Genomic DNA, 21908 nt, shown 5'->3' with positions numbered 1-21908 from the left:
CTGCGTGTAACAGGCATCACACGTATGTAACACGTACAACATGCAGCTGCCTTCGAAAGAACCTCTTGTTCAGAAGACTACCAATGGCAGAGTCAAATCATCGTGTGCTGAGATGAACCCCACTCCCTGCAGTGAGAGGATCCAGAAGCTCAGTTAATACTCAAAAATTTGCCCAATCATACAAGTTTAGGAATGAGTCAGCAAATTGGATTCACATAGAATCAGTTTTATTGCCAGGTAAGAAATTCATATTAATATAGTGAATACATATGTTTACAAATAAACATTCTTAAAAAACAAACAAACATTTTATTGTAAGAAGTATTATTGGTATCATAAACTCTGTAGTTAACAAGTATTAACACGGGTTTACTTACAGAACATACAGTTACTAAAATATTTCCACATAAAATATGCTCAAGTTACACGAAACCTGTGTGAAGCTGTAATGTGTATCTAAAGCATATGGATTAACAGCAACATTCCATAAAGGGTCAAATTAAGTCAGCCAGTTGTGAAGACAATAAAGATTAAAGGAATAAAAGTAAGTTAATGGAGAATCTGGGTTGTGTGTAAAGTATTTGTTTGTCCCATGGGCTTTGTCCACTGCTGATAGTCTTAAAACATATGATCGTACAATTTAGCAGCACGCTTATGGAGAGATGCCGGTGCTCTCGGGATGCAAATCAATCTTGATACAGCTAAAAAAATGGTCTCTCCATTTAACCACATTTCAAATTCTTAGCCCTTGCATCCTTGACTAAGAAGAAGCACTGCCAGTCGGTTGAGTACAGTAAGAAATGCCACTTCCAATTCTTCTTACAACATAACAGTTCCACTCCTCCCTGCATACTCTTCCAAAACTAATCTCCAGAAGAATTGACAGCTGGTGAGAATGCAGCTGTAGTAAGATAGGTAGTCAGGATTTAGCCAAATGACTTGTTTTGAGGGAAGGGCAGGAATTTAAGTGAAAGACTGAATGCCTTGCCTGCCATCAGGCTGTTGCAGCACCACCATCCCATCCTACCTCTGTTTATCTCTTTGTGGATGTGCAGCAGCCTTTGCAGGCCCAGGACTGTGAGTCTACTGCCAGCGCCCACTTCAAGAGTGGTTTCATTTGTACAAACAAGGCATCCAGCTCAACAGAACCACAGTCAAGACCACGAGTCCAATTGTTTGTTTAGTTTAAACCCAGATCTCTTTGACGTTTGAGGCTAGTCAATTAGCGTCTTCCGCCAGATAGTCCACCAAGAGGGAACGCCACTATAGAAAGCCAATGATGGAGACAATATACCATACAACATTTAGTTGAACTACAAAGAACTGCCATGGCTAAAAGCAAATACAAAATGAGAGACTAGAGGGAAAGAGTTTAAACTGGGAAAATGGAGGGGCTAACTAATTAGTCTTGACTGTGCAACCACTGCATGGAGATGTAGTCCAGTTTCCCTGTGGGACAAACAGAGGAGGCCGAGCAGGACACAACCCTCGTCATCCTTAGCAAACCACGAGGAAATAGTTTAAAGGAACAGAGGGGTCACTCTGAGAAACAAGACTGTCATTGAACAATAGTAATACAGTAAAGGCACCACCCACGCTTAATTTCAGTCTGAAGCAGTTTAAGATAGGCAAAACATTTAAGTGAAGAAAAAGTCCTGACAGTCTGCAAAGTGAGAATTGTTACCATCTGCCCGAAAACAGGAGGACTGAGAGGGAATATTCTGATGCCCTTATTCCCTCAGCAGCTTTCTGTGTCATATGATATGTCTCTTCTTATTTTGGAGGTTCCCAAAAATTTCAAATCAAATGAAGTAAACTGAAAGAAAATCTTCTGCTGTTTGTTATCATCCTGCAGAATTCTCTACCAGCCAGAAAGGTCCCAGATGCTCTTAATCGTAACAGTCTTCCTTGTGAAAGAGTCTTTGTCCCTTATTGTATATATATTTTTTGCGCTTTCTATAGGATGGTGTGAAAGTACAATAATAGATGTTAGGGGTTGCACCAAGATGTTTGCTCTTGGCTTTTCACAGGTCTAGTGATTATTAATAGGTTTTATACAAAATTCCTCTCTGAAATAATATATTACAGTATATTGTTCGTTCTTTCTTCCTCTGTCTCAAGGCAGGAACATAGTGTAAATGTTTAAGCAGACATAAATTTTCTCTAGATTGTGCTACTTCTCATCATGGATTTTAGTTTCAAGTAAAAAAAATTTAGTCACAAGGGTTTGTGTTCCATTGAGAAAAACAAATGGAGTTTATAATTGAACCTTCAGTGTGTATTGCTGAATGGTATTAACCCACTCTTCGGCCTGCAGTTGGCTGGATACCAAGAGTGTCCAGGTGGAAGTTCCTTCCTTCCTTCCTTCCTTCCTTCCTTCCTTCCTTCCTTCCTTCCTTCCTTCCTTCCTTCCTTCCTTCCTTCCTTCCTTCCTTCCTTCCTTCCTTCCTTCCTTCCTTCCTTCCTTCCTTCCTTCCTTCGTTTCCTTTGTTTTTTCTATTTTATGTTTAAATTTATTTTTTGCCTTTCAGTTGAATGTTGGTGGTGTGTGTGTATTTGCGTGTGGTTCTTAAAGGATTTTGTTACAAAAAAAAAATAAAAGGAAAAACTCAAACAGTTACTTCTGTCTTGCTGTTAGTTATGAAGTATGGCTGTGGGCCCAGATAATGCTGGCTCCGGGTTGTGAGTGGGTCGCTTAACGTTGGGTCTCCCATGCCGTGCTTCCCCTTGTTTGTGTATGCTTGCCGTCGAAGAGACTGGTCGTTGGGATCCCAGGTCTTGTAGTGGGAATTGTAACCTAGGGGGTGTGTGTGGATCTTTGCAATTTTGGATTTCTGCCCGTTCTGTTTGGTTAGGCCACTGTCGATCGTGTAAGCTCTGTCTTCGTCTAGGCGCACTGGATGGAGTGGCAGGCTCCCCTTGGCAGCCAGTTCTGCAAGATGTCGGCGTTTGGTGTAGAAGTCATCGTTCACTTTGTCAGCTATTTGGATTTAAAATGGGAGGGGACAAAAAAATCAGTTGGACACAAGAAAAATGTTACACAGTTTACAGTAGGTCATGCAGAGTTACGTCTCTGGACCAGAGACAGTCACAGGTACATCAGCAATCCATGCCACCTCCACCCCTCATTTTCTCTCTCTAGTATATTTTTGGATGCTGTTATGCTGGACTTGTCATATGTGCAGACAGAAACCTTTTACCCTTTAACAAAAGACTGTCCCTGCCCCGAATCACTCGAGTTGTCCTGGTATTTATGTTATGGGAGCAGGTCCTGTGAATCTTACCGCTGCTCAGCTCACACAGCATAGGAAGCGTTCAGAAGAATACAGACTGTCTTGGAAGTATTGGGGCATCTTGGGGTGCCCTGCTGTATGAGAGCACATCCCTTTGAACGCCAAGTGGCATGCGGGTGTTTAACCAAGCCAGCTGTGAGGTCCAGTGGTGTGTCAGGTGGACGGACCTCTTTCCTTTGAGTAATGCCTTAGGGCAAAATGAAAAATGGGATCTGTTCTGAATGGCTGGAAGGTCACTAATGCTTTATGGGGCTGAAAATACTTTGGGTTGCTGAAGGTTAGGTATTTATCCCGTGATTTTACAGACGATGAAAATCCTGAATTCCAGGTCCTGACATCATTTTCTGGGGCCAGTGCCACTAAGAAATACAGCAATAGCCCTGCCCACAAATACTGCATTGCAGTGCTCAAATTAGGATTTTGCCCTCTGTGATTTCCTAGGCAAGTGTCTTCCAGTGCATGCTTCCAGTACATTCTGCAGCAGCCCAGCAACTCATTTTGAGACTGAGCATCAGGAGTTTAAGGGGAGCTTAACTGAATTTCATTTTTTAAGATCTTGCCTTTTATGTAAAAAGGGTTTATTTACTCCCTTCAAAAATCTAGATTTTTATTTAAGATAGTGCCAAATATGTAGATCAACTAACACAGTGGTGTTTTAATCAGAAGTGGTGTGCTTTGAATATATGATTGTATCAGCCTGGATTTGACTTGTGCTGTGCCCTGGCTGGATCCGTCCATTCTCCTTGAAGCCATGCCATGCAGACGTCTTGTACGTGTAGCTGTCTGTACAGCTCAGCTCCTCTTGCCTTCACGATGTGTAGGTTTTTAATTCCCTTACCGTTTTTGTTTATTTTCCCTCTTTTTCTCTCTCCCCAGTATTGCTAAGAGGCTTTTGTTGCTCTCTGAATTTTCTCCTTCTCTCTCGTTCTGAACTGGATCTTTATGCAGGGTGGTGAAATTCCCATGAGGACCACATTAATCTTCACAATCAGGCTTCAGTTCTGCATCCCCCTTGCCCTGGCCCCTCAACAAGGAGGAATATTACCAGCAGCAGTTGCTGTTAATCATCTTGTGACATTTTTTTGTGTAATGACTGTGCAACTGGACTTTGCTCTTAAATCCTTAATTTTGTCATCAAAGAGGTGTTTCCTCTTCAATGAACTGAAATTGCTTTTGTCTGTGCTGTAAAATTAGGCTTTGTATGTTTTACCCGTCTCCATCTGTCTCTTCTTTTAATCGATGGGTGAATGCTTTTCTATAGCATACAGGTGTCTTCTGTTTTAAGCAAATCACAGAATGTAGATAATGGCCTATTCTCATTTCAGTACAGGATGGGCAGCTGCAATTGCTGATAGACCTGTAATGTGTTACAAAGAGAACCTGCTAAATTCTGCTTTGATTTTGGGGTGAGTTGTTTCATGTGGAGATCTGCAATCTGAATAATCAAGCTCTTCTCCTTGGAAATCTGAATAATCAAGCTCTTCTCCTTGGAAGAGCTTTTTCCAGTTCTAAATGTGGCTTATCTTTTTAATTGGTTAATATTCAGTGAATGCCACAAAACAGTATTATATACAAGTTGAACAAAATCAGGAGGAAAATGCAGTCTGTCTTGCTGATTTCTCATTAATCTGTTATCAATAATTGAGCAAAACGGTTGCAGAAAAGGCATTGTGAATATCCACACAAGTGTTTATCTGTGTATGTTTTTATGTCAAAGGAACTGCAAGTCAGCTGGTTAGGGGAGTCAGCTTCTGTATCTTATGACTTAGACCTTGTCTATATATGAGAAGTCACGCTAGCTTAGGTAATTTAAAATCAGCACAGTTAATTACGTCCGGCTCCTAATACAAATACAGTTGTCTGCCTATTTCATATCTAAATTGGTTTAATTTGCATAGAAAAATTAAAAACTAAGCTAATCTCATGGAAAGCTAGAGTAAAATTGTACGTCTGTACTTTTGATCTTATTTAAGCTGCAGCAATTTGTCTTACATAACCAAGATCTTTGAACATCAATTACAAGGTAAGTAATGACTTCTGTTTCGAAAAATAAGAGCAGTGATGCAGTTACGTAAATAATGACCAAAAATTGCAGATATTTGCATTGTCTGATCTTTCATGCCTTTCTTCTCTTTCGTATAGCTAAGTGAAAAAGGCCACAAGAAGCTCAAGCTACTTCCTTAGTTTATTTTTATTTTTTCTCACTCGTGCTTTTTCCCACTACCAAGAAAGGGTCTCTGAATTTTGTCAGACTTCAGAGATGTTGCTCAGATTTCCAAACCTGAGACTGATGTCCTCACAGAAGAGTAAATTGTGTTGCTGTTGCATATAAATGACACCCCCACTGTAAAAACTAAGCAAGGAAGCAATCAGCCTCACAAGGACTGTGCCTGTGACACATCTGTGACATTGGTTTTGCTCTTGTTTACGCCACGTTATATGTAACGTTTTCAGCTCTTTAGTAGTTTCTTATGGAAGATCATACAGGAAGGGAAATGTTTAATTCTGCAAATACAGTCGCATTAAAGTTGCTTTGACTGATTTAGTCCATAGTCTTCCCTTTCTAGGGACTCCTCAACTGTTGTCTGGAAACTGGGCTGGAAGAGAACAAACTGGGCTTTGATCTGTAAATCCTCGTCAGCAAAGCCAAGCAAAAAACATCTGATGAGCAGCTGACAGGATGTGTTTTGTGTGGCTGTGGCAGTGTGGGAGAGCTGCTGTTTGCATTTGTCCTGAGCAAATAATGGTTGCAGGGGTTTGCCTGAGAATTTCATACATATGCCTAGGAGTTAAATGCTGACAGTGAAAGCCAGCCTTTTTATCTAATGTTTTAACCGCTGTAAAACAGTTTTCTTCCAGCATGCACACACAGGCTTACACATAGGCGTAAGTATCAGAATTGGGTGGGGGAAAATACCGTTGTAGCAAAAAAAGCATTGATAAAACCAAACAGTTCAGTTGTTGAAAAGGGCTTTTGGCAAGTCTTGACGTGGTCCTCAGGCTTGCAAACTGTCTAGATTATAGGTTTTATAATACCAGTGTGCTGTGCCCCTGTGTGAGTGACCTGACGCTAGTATAGTGCAGAAACAGGTTGTTACTTCTGATTTTCCAAGCAGAAAATATTCAGAAAAGTAATATTGAGCATGGTGTTGTAACAAATATTTTATCGAGAAAAGCATATTTGTAGTATCCTGATGCCAACTACTTTAAAAATCAACTACGAATCTCAGGAAGTTCATTTTTCTTCTTAAGCAACCCCTATAAATATTTTGTGGACTTTTAACTTGCAAAGACATATTTTGGAGTTAGAGGATGGATTTATTATGTGACTTTGGGTACATGACTCAACTTTCCTCTGCCTTGGTTTCACCAGCTGTAAAATGAGCAGTTAACACCTTGGAGGAGGTAGTTAGGTCTTATGAAGTTTAATTGCTATTTGTAGAGTATACTGAGTTTTCAGACGAAAGGTGCTGTAGAACTGCCTTTTGCCTTGAATTTTGTATATAAATCAGTAAAATAGGATTTAAAGATATCACTGTCATGTTTGCAAAAGGAGTAAAGAATTAGAATTGCAAAATTGCCAAATGAGCAATAGTAAATTCTGGGTGTTGTTCATTGTGTTCCCTCCCCCCAGGCTTGGCGGGTAATTATAAAAATGTTCTCAGTTTCAATATTTTTGTGAGGTTTTTACTCTTTTAAGATAACACACCCACAAATTTAGCTACTGTTGTAGCTGTTCATCTGGAAAAAATGTTGAAATATGAATTTTTTCCAACCTAAAGCATGTGCCTAGGAGGGGGGGAACTTGGGCTCTTGTTCCTGCTGTGCATGAAATGAATAACTGAAAAAATATAGAAACAGTGGAAGAATCAAAAGCAGGACTTCTTCCTCCCAGCTGAGTACCTTAACTATTAAGCTAAAGGGATGCTTTCTCTTCTTTTGTCTTTCGAGACTAATAAATGTTTTTTTTATAATTTTTTTTTTTTTCCTATTCCACAGCACAAGTTCATCAACATGTGAGTCTGGGTGGGGACCATCCTAGCAGAAGCTGGGATGCACCTTACTGGGCAGGGAATGCAGATATAAATCCCACTCAGCTGGAGCAGTTGTACAACTGTGAGCTTGTAATCTGAAAGGTGGATCACTTGCGCTTGTCTGAATCCAACGATGCCTGAAAGAAGGTGACCACAACTGTTTTGTTTTGATCTTGACTTTGCAAGTATCGGTGTCAAATGTCTCAGATTGGGACCCTTGCTTATTCCTTGAATTTAGATTTTGAAAGGAGATGGCTACTAAGCTGCTTGGGCTAGTGAGGTCATGGGAATGCCTAGGAAAGCTGCAGTGAGTTTAGGCTCATTGAGATGAGGCGGCCAGAAAGGAAGGGGCTTTTGATGGTGTGTTTTGATCCAAGTTTCACCATTCTGCCTGTATCTGTCACTAGCAGAGACAAGCTTTGTTCTTTTGCTGATTGATGATCGGCCATCACCAAACTTGGAAGTTTCACATATTTCTTCATAATCTACAGTTATGCAACAGCAGCATGCAAGCCGGTGAGTCGCTTACAGAGTAAATGTTATGGATGAAAATGTGTTTTCCTGAGAATTAGTGGCAAATCCTCGTGGCTGTCATAGGTCAGAACTGCTCAGTGTGCTTGTTTGAGTGTATATTGTCTGCGCTGAGAGGTGGCCCTAAAGCCATGTCGCATTGTTCTGTGCCCTACATTGTCTTCAGGGTGGCTCTGTAACCACTTTGGGCGTAGACAGTCGTGTGAACATGCATTAGCATTGTGTAACACGTTCTTTTTCTTGTAAAATATTGTCATTACAAGCATTTCTGTGATGCAAGTACAGCTAATGTAACGAGGTCTTGGCTGATTCTGAAGCGGTATTTTTCACTCTCTTCCTCATTGATAATCCTCTTATCTCTGTGAGTCCATAAAATGGCTCCGAATTCTTGCACCACTTCTTACAGCTATGGTAGAAGTGTAGAATCCTGAAAGACAATTATGTCCTACAGCTTTTGTGGAAGTAGGCACCTAGGAGTGGGAAGAAACCTCTGAAGTGAGAGAGGAGAATCCACAAAGGAGCGAGCCCTTACAAAAGCTCTAAAGATATTACAAAAAGAAAACTTCAGTGAGAGCTTGTAGTCACAGAAGATACAAGAATATGGAGGGAACCCTGTTTCTCAGTAGATGTTTCACGGAATTGTTTGTTCTCTGAACATATTTTAAGAACTACTTTGTGAAACGCAGAGTTTTATTCTAGCCACAAAGAGAGACTGTATTTCGAATCTAGGGCTAGAGATACAGAAAGCCACCCAGTGGAAAGTGCTGGGGGACAGGACAGCCATGAAATGACTACAGTGGCACACCAGATAACAGCTAAAATACACTAACTGCCTATTTGTAGATATCTTCTGTGTAACAGTAAAGCTATCCCTATGTAATATTGAACAGTTTATAACAAGGCTTTGCTTCTACAGCCATGACTTTGCTGAGACGTTAGTGTAGTTACCCAAAGCTATGGGAACCTTACATTTCATATAATCAAAGTATAAACTCAAGGAAAGACAACAGGATAATGAATCCTGGCTCAAACACAACACGAGAGTTTTGCCCATGGAAATAGTAGGATGCTGCCTTCGGCAGTGCTGTTGTTGGTCCTGTCTGAATGTGTGGTTGCTTATCTAAGCTGGCATCTGAGACAGGATGTTCAAAGGCTTCCAAGATATAAGCTAGCTCCGCATGAGTTTTTGCAGGAGTTCATCTGAAAATCAAAGAAGTATCATTTCTACACCCGTCCAGGTTTTTTTTGGGTGAGGGGAAAAAACTAACGTGGACGGAGTTCGTATTAGCTGTCACCAGGTATGAAGTGGCTCCAGTAAATTCGCTGAAAAGTCTGTTCCATCCATTAAAACAAGTAACTAATGACCTGTCCTGTGAATGAAGGGGTTCACCAAGCATCACAGAGCATGGAAGAATTTGCTTTGCATAACATGAAGTCTGTTGGGAAACAGAATTCAGCTCAATGTTGCAGGTAGACACAGTTCTGTTCATATCATGGCAGCAGCGGGCAGGATGCTGTGACAGATCTGTATGCAGCCCAGGGAAGGAAGGTAGCTACGTTGGGGTTGGTTACTAGCTGTTCTCATCTCATGGGCGCCAGAGTGGCTGTGACCGGGGCACAATTTTTAACCATACCAAATTTCAGGAAAGGGCGAAGGGCATTTAAAATAATTTTTGCATTCCTCCTTCTCCATTCTCGTATTGAGCTCTGAGAATGCAGAATTCAGCCTGTGGGCTGCAATGCATTGATTTCTGTCCTATATTTGCCTTTCTTCCCCCAAAAGTTCTAACACTAGTTTGCCTTTGTTTAGACAATCTGAAAAGGAAGATAATATTTTATGTCTGTGGATTCTTTCTTATTATTTTTGTTCCCTATTACTGACAGAGGTAAAGAAAAATACATAATGCATAGCACCACCCATAAATTACTTCCGTAATTTTGGTGGAACCTACTTTTTGCGGCTCTGTGTTAATCCTCTCCTGGACACCCTTACCACTCTATCTATTTAGTAATTTCTTATAGTGATCTGGAGAGAAACTAAGCATGACAAGACATACCATATCAACCTTTTCTTCTGCAGACATTGTTTGAAAGGCGCTTGTCCACCTCCAGACACGAGTGCATTTTGTTTTCCCAGTGAAATAAAATTCTACTTTCATGATATGAGACAGGATGAAACACAAATATGTAGGCCCAAACATTTCTTTTCTTCTATCGGTTACTTTCATGACAGTTTCTGAAAGGCTGAAGAGGCCAGAATATTTCTGGCTTTTGAAATGCGTTGGGAATGGTTTAGAATAGGAATGTAGTTAGACTTGGTAAGCAGAGCCTCTGGTCTCAGCAACGTTCTCTTTATCCACTACAGGCAGCGAAGGCTGCTGCTTGGCTGAGAATGCCGGGACAGAATTTGATTAACTCCTCAGGCAGCAGACATCAGGTGTGGTACCTCGCAGACAGGGTCACAGTTCCCTGGAACGCAAGAGTAGCCACACATCTGCGAGCAGAAGACCCCTCTGCTGACAGTGTGCCAAAAAAGCACCGCACTGCAACATCGATTTTTTCTTTTTCGTTTTACAAACATTTATTTATTGTGAAAGTTTAGGCAGGTTTCTCCTTGGACATGTAAAACAGCTTTTCCAGTTGGGCTTTGTATACATGACTGCATTGTTTTACATAGTATTAAATTGCAATATTTATGATTCAATTTTGCAAAGTGCTGCAGTGATATATATCATGGTTTGGTTTTGGTCAAAATCCTCCAGGCACATACACATTGTAGCTAATGCGGAGATCAGTAAGATGCAGAATACCTCTATCTCACCAGTGTAGGAAAAACAGAACTTTTCTGGTTTACCAGAACCAACAGGTTCTGTCAGCCTGGAAACAAATGGTGGCTACATCATGTTAAATAAACATTAAAACTGTAAATGTTTTCAGGAGACCTGAAATCTGTTGCATGCAGATGGACAAAGATCACACTACGTTGTTATATGCTCAGGTGATTTAACATTTTAAATTCAAGCATCAGGATGTTCAGCTGCTGGTTCAGTATCGTGCAATGAACGATAAACTTGAGAAGGAAATAAGATTGCCAGTTCTATTCTTGAATCAATGGATGAAATTGTAAAAGAAGTCTAAGAGAATTATGCATTCAAATCTCTGACTTTTCTTTGAAAATGCAGCCAGTAGCTGTCCTGTAACTGTAAATCTGGTTTTTCTTTTTTTTTTCCTAAAGGCCTCTAAGCTCATGTCATTTCATGGCATCTACAATGGCAAATAAACATGAAAAGTTCTACGGTAAATACTTACTTCATTTTATCTCATTGAGGCATATTTATCAGTTTGAGTTTTACCGGAAATCTTATATATGGTAAGGAAACTTGCCTTTTGAAATAGATACTATCTAAGGAGTCATGCTGTCATGCTTAACTTCTGAATAAAGCATGACTGCAGCATAACCTGATTATAGGGTTTGGCTTGCTTTCTAAAAATGCTGTCCGAAGCCAAAGAGGTTAAAACTTACGAGATTTGCTTAAAAGGCTTCTTCCATTCCTTCCGTCAGTAATCTTGCTTGCCTTTTCACTGAGTAGTTTTTAGTGCTTCTCGGGCAAATCAGTTAGGACAAATCTAATTGTGCCAAAAGTCTGCAGCAGTGCTTTCACACGTCAACAAGAATATGAAACCTTTTTGGTAGGTGAGGACCTCGGGTTTGTTGAAGGGCGGGCTCCCTGCCCATTCCAGGAGCACGGCTCCGTTGGGCCCTCGCAGCAGAGCGTGTGCTCGTGTGCAGAGCGGGCCCTGCCACTGCGGCCAGCGAGCTCGGGCAGTCGGCAGGCAGCACCGTGCCGTGCTCCCGGGAGCGGCCGCAGCCTGGCTGAGCTGTCCTGGCCGGCGGCACGCGGAGCAGTATGTGGGTCACGTTGGAAAGATTTCACAGTGTTCTGCGATGCCATTCAGTGTCTAAAAATGCATGCTTGTTTTTCCTTAAGGTGTCAATTTATCTTATTTAACGTTGACTGAAAAAGCTGTTATATTCCTGACCGCATTTATTTGTAATAACTGTTCTTAGCATGAACCTAATTTCTTTTTTTTTTTCCCCACATTGCTGTTGGCATTCTGTGTGTGGAATTTCATTTTCAGTTTTTATACTTTCTATTAGATATTGTAGTTTCTTTTAGTATACTGCTGGTTATAACGCTTAAACGTATGTCTGAATCAGCTACAAGTACTCCTAGTTGAGATGATGTAGAAAGCTGTATGAGAACAGAGAAGACCCTGTTCAGCTCTCTGAATACATAATTAAGATGAGTTTTAGTGCTGAAATAAACCTGTGTTTTTCTGTTTTTCAACTGACGTCACACTAGATTTACATTATTATTTCTGAATACAAAATGAGACCTAAAGGCTTTTTGAATTGTACTGGTTAAATGAAAAAAACCCTCCTAGTGATGTAATAACTGTTTTTTGCAGCACTTATTTTTGTTTGATCTGTTTCCTAACTGCTGTAATTTTAAAGAATTTTTAGCAGTCATTCCGGATTGCAGTTGATTCCCTCCTCCCCCCTCCCCCCCCCAAAATTAGCTGTGGCATAAGTTGTTTCTGTTAAAAAGTTATCTTTTTCTATTCTTTTTGCCAGAAGGAATCCTTTTTGAGAGCGAGTTATTAAGCAAGTGAAAAAAAAAAAAGGAAAGTAATTCCATAGCTGCGCTTGCACCTGTTCAGTTCTGGTTATCTCTTCTCCTTTGCTGCTCTGCCTGTCTCCCGCCCATCAGACTGTGTGCCATGTGTAGGATTGAAGTCTTGTGCATAATTGTCAGAGCTTTCCAAACCAAAGATGTGTGTCAAACAGAAAAGAAATAGTATTCCCTGGCAATTGCCAAAACTGCACTGTCAGAAGAAAACCAGTTTCCTAAGGTTTTCGTACAGCTTGGGCATGCCCAAAGGCAAAGCAGAGCTAATGCCTGCTCTCAGCAGAACCCTCTGAGTAGCCTTCATGTAAAGCAAAAACATTTGTGACTGACAGAGTCAAGGAAGAATAAGTAATAAAGCTCACTTCAATGAATATTTAATAGTCCGCACACACAAGACGTCTGCTGTATCAGAGTGTTCAGCTCCCACCTCTGTCTTTTTTTCCAGGCATTGCAATCATAGCCCTCGCTTGTGAAAATGGGACCAACGGTGCTGAGTTGCAGATCTCCCTCCCCTGCTGCGGCAGGTCCCTCGCAAGGGAAGGTGAACTTTTTGCAGGAGCACCTTCCATAGCCTAGAAAGCTTTACAAACTTTCCCACTATAAAAATTACCTATTGTACTTAATATTGTCATTAGAATGGGACAGACTGATATTTTCATGGTGATTTTTTTTGATGGTGTAGTGTCACAGCTACTGCATAACTTTCTTTTTTTTCCCCCAGCTTCTCTTTTCCTCTTATCTTTCTTTAAATAAGCTGTCAGGGGAAGGACTTTTGGAAAAATTAACTGTGTGCATTACAAATCATGTTATTGCTCTTCCTCCCTCCATGCCTCAAGCCCTTTGTTATTATAGTATGAATGTGTAGGAGTAAAGGAATGATCTCTGTGGCTTTTATCTGTGTAATTTCTCTCTTAAACACACTTACTGTCTTTAGAACACCCTTTGCAGAACCAAAATAGCAGACAGGTAACTGCTGCTATTTATATGATATTGTTAGTAAGGGATTCATTCCTATCAGTTGTCTTACTAGTCTTCATTGCTATTCATGGGTAATTCTGAAGAACATCACACTACTGCTGTTGACATACATCCATGTACAAAGCTGAAGAGTATTAAAGCTTTTAAGTTTTTTAGTTTGGTTAGAACCCAAAAAAAGAAGTGTTATTTGTTTACTTAAGTACAGCTGACTTGCAACAAAGTGATCCTTACAACTGCTTAAAGTTACCAAGCCAGACCGGAACGTTCACAGCACGAAATTGTAAATGCAACAGACTTGAATGAAATAGTTTAAAACTCTGTTGTCCACATGGAGGCAGAATGTGCTGTACTTGAAGAAATAATACTTTCATACAAAAATAACCCAAATATGAATCAGAAGAACTATAGGAAATAAAGTATAACTATAGGAGTTGAAGTCTGTTTCTCACTGAATTTGCTTCCCAAACCCAAAATCCCCAAATTTATTCCTGAATTAAGCACACTGATTGTAGTGGGATTTCAGAATCGTATTCGCTGGCTTCATTCCATTATTCTTTCGTCGGTTCTTGGGAAAATTTAACTCAAAGTCCTTCCTTACAAAGCTACTTTTCATTTTCACTTTTAGAGTTTTAAAAAGAAAGAATCCTGGATCAATCATTATAACCTGATTTATATTTGAATATTGTCAGCATGAAAGATTTCTCAATATATAAGTGGTCCCTGAAAGCCTTTAGTTAGAGAAACTTTTGATTTAATTCACAAAAATTCTCCTGAAGACTTTCCCCAGAATTCATTCAGAGTTGACACTTTGAAATCATTTAGAACTTCATTTCCATGTGCTGAGTTTAGAACGCTTTCTAAGCCCTGCAGGTATTTAAAAACGGTGATGAACTCAAGACAGGTTCTCAAAATCTCTCTTAATTTTTTCAAAAAATATCTATGTGGGCATTTGGGTCACCAGTAAATTTATAAGTTTTTATCATCTGGCACCTCTGAAAACCACTTGCAGGATACCACATGTTGAGCATCTGTATGAAACTCTTATTGCAAAAATATTGCCATAAATGATGTGCACAGCTAATAGTCCAGGAGGAAAAATGAGTGGAGTGTGTTCAGAACAGGCAGTGCAATTGATGTGTAGGCTCCATGGTTGGAACTGTAAAAGTCACATTTCAAGTCTAGACTTCAGCTGGGATCCCACAGTGTTGCTATGTATCTGCAAGTATTCACAATTGTTTTAATGTCTTTGTGATCAACTTCTACTCTTAAATAATGAATAAAAATTGTAGAATGAGAAGTATGTTTGTGTAGATATATGTCTATAGTACAAAATAGAACAGTTACAGAGAAGGATGTTTAAGAAAGGTTGCAAGTGAAAATGCTGAACATTGTCAGACTTTGTCTTCCTGTGAGCTGAGCTTTGGTTTTTATTGGTTCGCTTTTATTTAGTGGTGTTGCCTAAGCGTGGGGTTTCACTCACTGATGTCTTCACATCACTTAACGTGTAAAAAAATCTCATGCATAATTCGTTAATGTTTCATAGAAATAGGTTTGAATAACCCATGCTTGATTTAGATTTACTAGTTTCATTCCTGCGGCCATCACTCATCTCAACAGATGAGGATAAAGCTGGTTACTGTAAGTTTGTTACCTCTGAAGACTGCAGTCTTCAAAGACAAAAGACTTTGTTACATTATCACATAATAAGGATTTTAAAAATCCACTAGTTTCCAGAGAACCAACCTAATTTTTAGTGGAAAGGTTTGAGTTCTCTCTGATGTATAACTGATGGATTGTGGAGTGGCGTTTATAATCTGAACTTTTATGACTTTATTGATGGTGGTTTCATTTTCACTGTTTTAAAATACATGCTGGTAACAAGAAAAAATGGCTGTTTCTCCATTGTGGGAAATCGACTGTAGAGAACATGGGTGGAAAGAATATAAATTTCAAGAACAAGAATTAAGGATGCACAGATTTACAATTACTATTTTGGCATGAAAAATAGGTTTAGAATTTAATAGATCCTTATAAATATTCTTCAACCACCATAAAACCAGGTAGTAGACCAAATTCAGACAAGACAAAATTCACTAGGTGTGAATCCAGCCCAGAAAACTAAAAACCACGAGATAAACTTAAACTAAATGGACCCGAAGGTCAGATTTCCTTTCTTTCACAAGTTCAGTGTGTTGCTAAAGTCTTAAAAATGAGAAAGTGTAGATGGAAAGGTTTAAGAGCATCTTATTTTGGTGTTAAAACTGCTTCTTGTAGAAAGAAGGACTATTTGCAATTTCCTCGCAGAAGCCCAGATTGTCATGTCTGCTAAGACCAACATGTCCCCGTTACCTTTTTACAGCTCTGCTGGTTTGCTAAGGGATGGCATGGGCAACGGCTGCTTAGATCTCTGATTACTTGCAACAGAATTGCCCAGCATCAGAAAGAATATTGCCCTGTACATCTTATAGTAAAATATTGTTTCTTTAAAAGCCTGTAAAGGAATGTCAGCGATGCAGCTCATCTTGCTCGAGATACTGAGGCTTTGCAGAAACAACATATTTAAAGTACGGCTACCTCGATGGAAGAAGAAAGCAGTGTGCTGGATGATAAAATAGGAAAATATTTTGACCAAGACTCCCCAAGCTTTTTGTTATTTACCTATGACAGAGTGCCTGTGGGTATCAGATGCCGACTTGGTAAATAACAGATAAAATATTTAAATAATGTAGTGGAAGCATGAAAAGGTCTTGAAAGTCTGCATACACAGGGTAGGATGTGAAGTTTGGGGGGGGTCTCAGCAGAAGGCATAGGTGGAACAAGTGACGCTGGCACTTCATCTGCTTGGGTAAGGGGAAGGCTGGGGGAACAGAGCTAGCAGGGGGTTCGGTAAAGTGAGTCTTGCTACTGCATTCTGCTTGGCTTTTCTCCTGTGCCTGAAGGAGAAGCAAGGATTAAAGTATGAAAGACTTCCTTAACAAATGAACACTCAAAAGCTTCAAATTCTCCAGCCACACTGGGCTAGGTAAATAATAATAATAAAAAGACACCAAGCTTTTATGTCATACTTCCTTGAGACCGATCCGTAGTTTCAGTGTTGAATTGCCTAGTCTAGCATTATCCATGGCACTGAACATAACTCTAGATATATGCAATCATTAACTGAAGGACCCTCTGGATATGACAAATGATGTATTAATGGGTACTTCCCTGTCTATTTTCATGGTGTTAAATCCGGGGAGCTACTCCCATGTCCCAGGTTTTTTTAATCCATTTTTATTCAACTGCTTACAGAAGGAGTAGCTGAAAATTTATTTACTCTTCGACATGAAAGCACAATTCCATCTTGAGCCTTCCAAGGAAACATGACATCCTGCCAGCGTAACAGTGTGGTTGGTATAGGAAAGTAAAGTAACAAGAACATATTGAGTCCAATAAAAGCGTAGTTCTAGTTTTTCTAAAAGTTGACTGTATCGACCCCTGTGAATGCATGAGCAGGCCTTTCCTCCTGTTGCGTGTTTCTGGTTTTCCAATTATGGTACTTCTTTCCAGCCCAGAGCACAATGAACTATAGGGAACGATACAGAATCTCATCTTCTGGTGAGATGGGTACCAGATTCTTAGGGGGCAGCTGTGATGTCATGGCTATTCTCATAAGACAGATCTTGTATCAGCGTAGAGTTACAGTCATTTCTATCAAAATGGAAGACCTGAAGCTTAAGAGCAGGCACCACCAAAGTTCTTGTCAGACAGGAGGATGGTTCAAAGATAACACCTTAGAGTTAATCTTACGGTGATCTTCCCCTTTGGGTCCTTCTGTGTGTGTAGATGTAAAAGACAAACAAACCAGACAGTTTTCTCACATGTCCCCTTTTCATGGGAGATGTTGCCTTGTGCATTGGCGCACTTGCGGCCACAATATTTTCTACGTAGTGAGAGTGACCTAAACAGGAGCTATTTACTCTTAGAGTGTCGTACTTGTGAAATCTCCCTTTGGAATTTAGCAGCTGCAAGCAGAGCTGGAGCGCTAACATTTCCTTTGGGATCAAAGAACTGTGAAGCTTCAAGAAATGCTAGGAGCTATAGACTCAGAGATGTGATGGTGAGTCTGCTGCCAGTTAGATCCTCCTTCTAGCTTCACTATATCCAGTCACTTAGATCTGATCTCATCCCACAGGGGACTACAACTTCCAGCATCACCGAAGACTTTCTGCATCTGAGTTTCGGGGAGGAATTCTGTCCATTGGGGTTTTTTTGTTTTGTTTTGGTGTCGTTTGTTTTCTAAAAATTTCAGCTGGCTGAGTTATCACTTCTTAAGTCATGCACAGTCAGTTCCTCAGAAGTTTGGGTGTGTATGTGTGTGTGAGAGAGGGGAAGAAGAAAGTTTGTGAAAGAAATATAAAATCATGTTAAACTGTTGAAGTACTTCTATTCTCCGTTTTCACATGTATGTCTCTGCATCTCTCCAGCAGCTGAGTGATCTTTCTCCCTGTCCTGCAGGGCCGTAGAAAGCTGGGTATTTTTTAATTTTTGCAAGAAGCTCTAAAGAAAGTTAGTCAATTTGCACTCCCTGAAACTCAGGAAAGAAAATTAACTGTGTTAATTAACAGTGTTACTGAGTACATGTAACTAGTACCTCAGGATAGTGAGGCCAATTTGAGCTCTAGAAAACCCTTACTAAGCAACAGGATGGACCTCAACTCTTACACCTTAGCAGAGTGGAATTAGAAGCTGCGTTGTTCATGCTTTCTGAATGAGCATCCAAATGATGTGTATAAAAAAATCATGATGAGCAACCTTTGTATGTCCTGGGACGTGAATTTCATGAAGGTGCTTCAGACACAAGGTCTCCATCCACTTGTAGCTTTAGGCACGTCAGGGTTACTTAAGTGAGCAATAACCATTTGAGCATGGAGTAAAAACATGGTTGATGAACTGGAAACAGGAATAATTTATGCAGAAAAAGCTCTTTCTGCACTTTTCACATAAATAATCAAATACTGCAAAAGCACCGAAGGAAACCGGGATCATGTCGTCTCAGGTAACCAAAAAATTGCAGTATCTAAACACTGGGTGGTCTGTTGCCACACCACATTCTGTGACCACTTTCTGGGACTGGTCTCAGAGCTTGTTAACCCTTTTCCCTCAGACACAGTCTCTGAGATTCTTTGGCTGGACAAATTTGGCACTGTTGAAAAAAGATTCTCTGGCTCAAAAATGGACAAATATTGGATGAACAGAGTCAGTCAGGCTAGAGATGCTGGAGATGGATTGCTCATCTGTTGTTTCAGGAGGTGGGTGTTGCTTTGGCTCATTTCCAAGGGGTCCTCTACTTCTACGGATTATTCCCTGCTGGTGTATGTGTTAAGGTAGAAGAAGAGTAAAATTCTGGTGCAGTGAGGAAAACAGGAAGGAAATCTCAGCTCACTGTTACCTTGTTGTACTCCAAGTACTGATCTGAGAATATGAAATAGGCACAGAATGTCCTCGCATTATTCAGAGATGTAAATGCCAGCAGACTGTAATAGGAAAAGGGGAATTTGGTCAGTAGCCCCTGGTCAGTACTAAAGGAATTCTGGAAGCTGCAACAAATAAAGAAATTCCTGACAAGAAATGAGGAAAATATCCTCTTCCATTGAGTGTGTAAGGGTTTGGCTGTGCTTTTTGAACAAGTTCACATAAAAACATTTTGCTTTTAAAATAAAATGCACCCACATTGGCCTTTTTAACTCCATGCTCCCCTGTTGTGCTGAATCAGACACTCTGGAATGCACGCGTTTCATTGCATAGATGCATGAACAGTCCAGCGTCAAACCGCACTCCGCTAAGCTATATGATTTGGAATCTAGGCTGTAGCTTCAAAGCAGCTTCCTAGAGATCAGCTTGGCCACACTGCCAAGGTACTGGTCATTCTCGTTCAGTAACACAATGCAAATTAATGGCAATGGCACTGTTGTCTCTTGTTTCCAAAAGTGCCTCAGTCTTAGGTACTCAATGTAATGCAGGTCCCGAACACGATCCAGAATAGAGATTACTGTGACTCGCCAGTTTTCCATGAACTGAATTTTCACAGCAGCCAGTCACTGAGGGATGAATAGCTCACTTCTAAAATTAGACAGCCAAATTTTTAGGACATCTGTAGTTCAGAAGAAAGCAGCTGTGTGGAAATTAATTTAATACTGCCTCTGGTAAAGCATCACTTTTTCAGTTATCTCAACTTCTTACCACTTATGGCTGCATTATGGTGAATTATATTAATGTACTATAGCTACAGTTGCTACAGAGCAATAGGAATGCTTCTGCCTCCACCCTCACCCCCCGTCAAAGAAGAGAATTAAGCACAGTGGACTACACGTGAACAATGGGATCATGCAGCGTAAGAGGCACTTGAATACAGTTTGCCTCCAATGTATGGAGAAATATAGAACACATCCCTTATTAAATTTCTGTCGTGGCAAATGAACTCACCCTCAAGCCGCTCTGAAGGAGTGCAGAGGGAAATGGACGACACACACTCATTAACCTACTACAGGGATCAGTAAATGTGACTCTGAATGTCAGCATATGAAAAACATCTTTGCCAGGTGACATGAATAGCAGGTCAGGGTGAACTGACTCTATGTCTGTTTGGTCAAAAGGTGATGTCAGGGTAAATTTATGTTGGTGGGCCTGATGTAGGTCAGTTGCTGTGTCCTCTCAGAGCTCTCGTAAAGTCAGTATGAACTCGACAATGCATGGTCTGGCTAGCTTGATGTCAGCGTGGTGACAAACCCAGGCCTGGCTGGCATCATGGACAACCTCAGTGTGATCTTGGGATGTACTCAGGAAGTACCTCTTGGGAGGAATCATGGCCTGGAGAGTCTGAAAGTGGTTAAAAACTGAACATATTTAACTCTTGCTCCGTAAGTCCAGACAGACGGTGTGAATATTTAACAGTTTCAAAATCTCTGTTGTTTTCTGCTGAAAAGTTTGGATAACAGTGTAGCACTTTTGTACTTTTCTTGTGAAAATTCACCTGAATCTAAAACTTTGCAAATGTGGTCTGAGACCACTAGAGCTACAGGGGAAAAAAAGAGAGGAGATGGGAGGGGTAGGGGAAAAGCACAGGGGGATGGGACAGTCCTCCTGGAAGAAAATGTCCCTGAAAGTTATGTTTAATTTAGGTTAAGATTCTGAGAGGCATTATACAATTTCTGGAGCTGAGGTGCACAGTCTTTCAAGGTTGATTTAGCTGTATGGTTATAATCTAGCTGCTTTAAAAACTTAGACACCCAAGAAATATCTAAGTTCTAGTTGAATAATTTTAAAAAACAAGTACATTCAGTGGCTCTTGGGCAGATGAGAGAAGTTTCCTTTGAGTGTTGCATCTCTCATTTTATTATGCTTAAGTACCTTTTAGCTTTGATGATTGGCTTGACTTAAATTGACATCTGCAAAAGAAGCCTGATATCAGTGCATAAATCTGTGATAGGCACCACTTCATTACACAGTATTACCTTTTGAAGAAAGAATTGTAAACCTACTCTGTCTGAATCCAGAATTCAGCAGAAAGCTATAAACATATTTAAAAATGCTACTTGTAAGAAACAAAAATGGCAAGCTAAGGCAAAGCTAAACTAGTTGAGATGGGGCTTTGATGTGCATTTTGTTACAGGTCTACTATCCTGAAGTTCGGATAAAGGAATGTCAGTTTGTGATGAACAATTTTTCTGGCTTGATGAATACTAGATTCTTAAGTCAGAATATTCTCAGCTGTTCTGCTGTTTTCCTGAGCTAAATAGCTCTGTCTGGAAATAGGGAGTGTGATACTGCTCTAAATTCATGGGCAAATGATGTTAACATCTGTATGTGTAAGCTGAGCAAGGGTTAGTGAGAAGCTCTTTATAAATAGACCCCCCCCCAGTTCTTAATTTATTTTTGTCTAGAAGGGGCCTAAAACATCAGGTGTCTTCACATGGCGTGCAGCAGGTATTGACAGCTCCTGAAAAGTAGTATCAACTTATGCTTTTAATATGAAAATAATGTTGAAATCTTCACCCACTATTGTTCTTTTCCCTCCCCATGACTGTTTCTTTGAGGATGTTTCCCCATTTGCTTAAAATAATAGTGTATGATATTAATCCGTCACAGAAAATAGCAGTCACCGGGATCGTTATTAGGAGCTTTATGATGCACTAATGGTTTGAAATCATAACGTCTCAGAATATTACTCCAGCAACCTACTAATGCACCTCCTGCAGGAAACATGAAAGCTCTTACTTTGGAAGCCTACAAGTACCTTCTCTTTTTGGAAGTATTTAGCAGATGTCTAAATTATGTGCTTTAAATTTGCAACAGATCTGATGTTTTTCTCTCTCACTTGTGCAGATAGGTGTGCAAAACAC

The 21908-nt window shown here is 40.2% G+C and overlaps 1 protein-coding gene across 1 annotated transcript in view; it reads right to left on the bottom strand.

Moving 5' to 3' along the window:
* Positions 1 to 206: 206 nt before the first annotated feature.
* Positions 207 to 21908, bottom strand: part of SHISA9 (shisa family member 9) — a 183271-nt gene continuing 161569 nt past the window's right edge. Inside the window, exon 4 of the mRNA XM_075436695.1 lies at positions 207 to 2980. Within this exon, the coding sequence (XP_075292810.1) occupies positions 2610 to 2980 (371 nt within the window). The 3' untranslated portion in view covers positions 207 to 2609. The remainder of the gene's footprint in view (positions 2981 to 21908) is intronic.

Source organism: Opisthocomus hoazin, chromosome 15 (assembly GCF_030867145.1).
Source record: "Opisthocomus hoazin isolate bOpiHoa1 chromosome 15, bOpiHoa1.hap1, whole genome shotgun sequence".
Taxonomy (NCBI): Eukaryota; Metazoa; Chordata; class Aves; order Opisthocomiformes; family Opisthocomidae; genus Opisthocomus; species Opisthocomus hoazin.
This window is presented reverse-complemented; position numbering and strand designations above follow the sequence as displayed.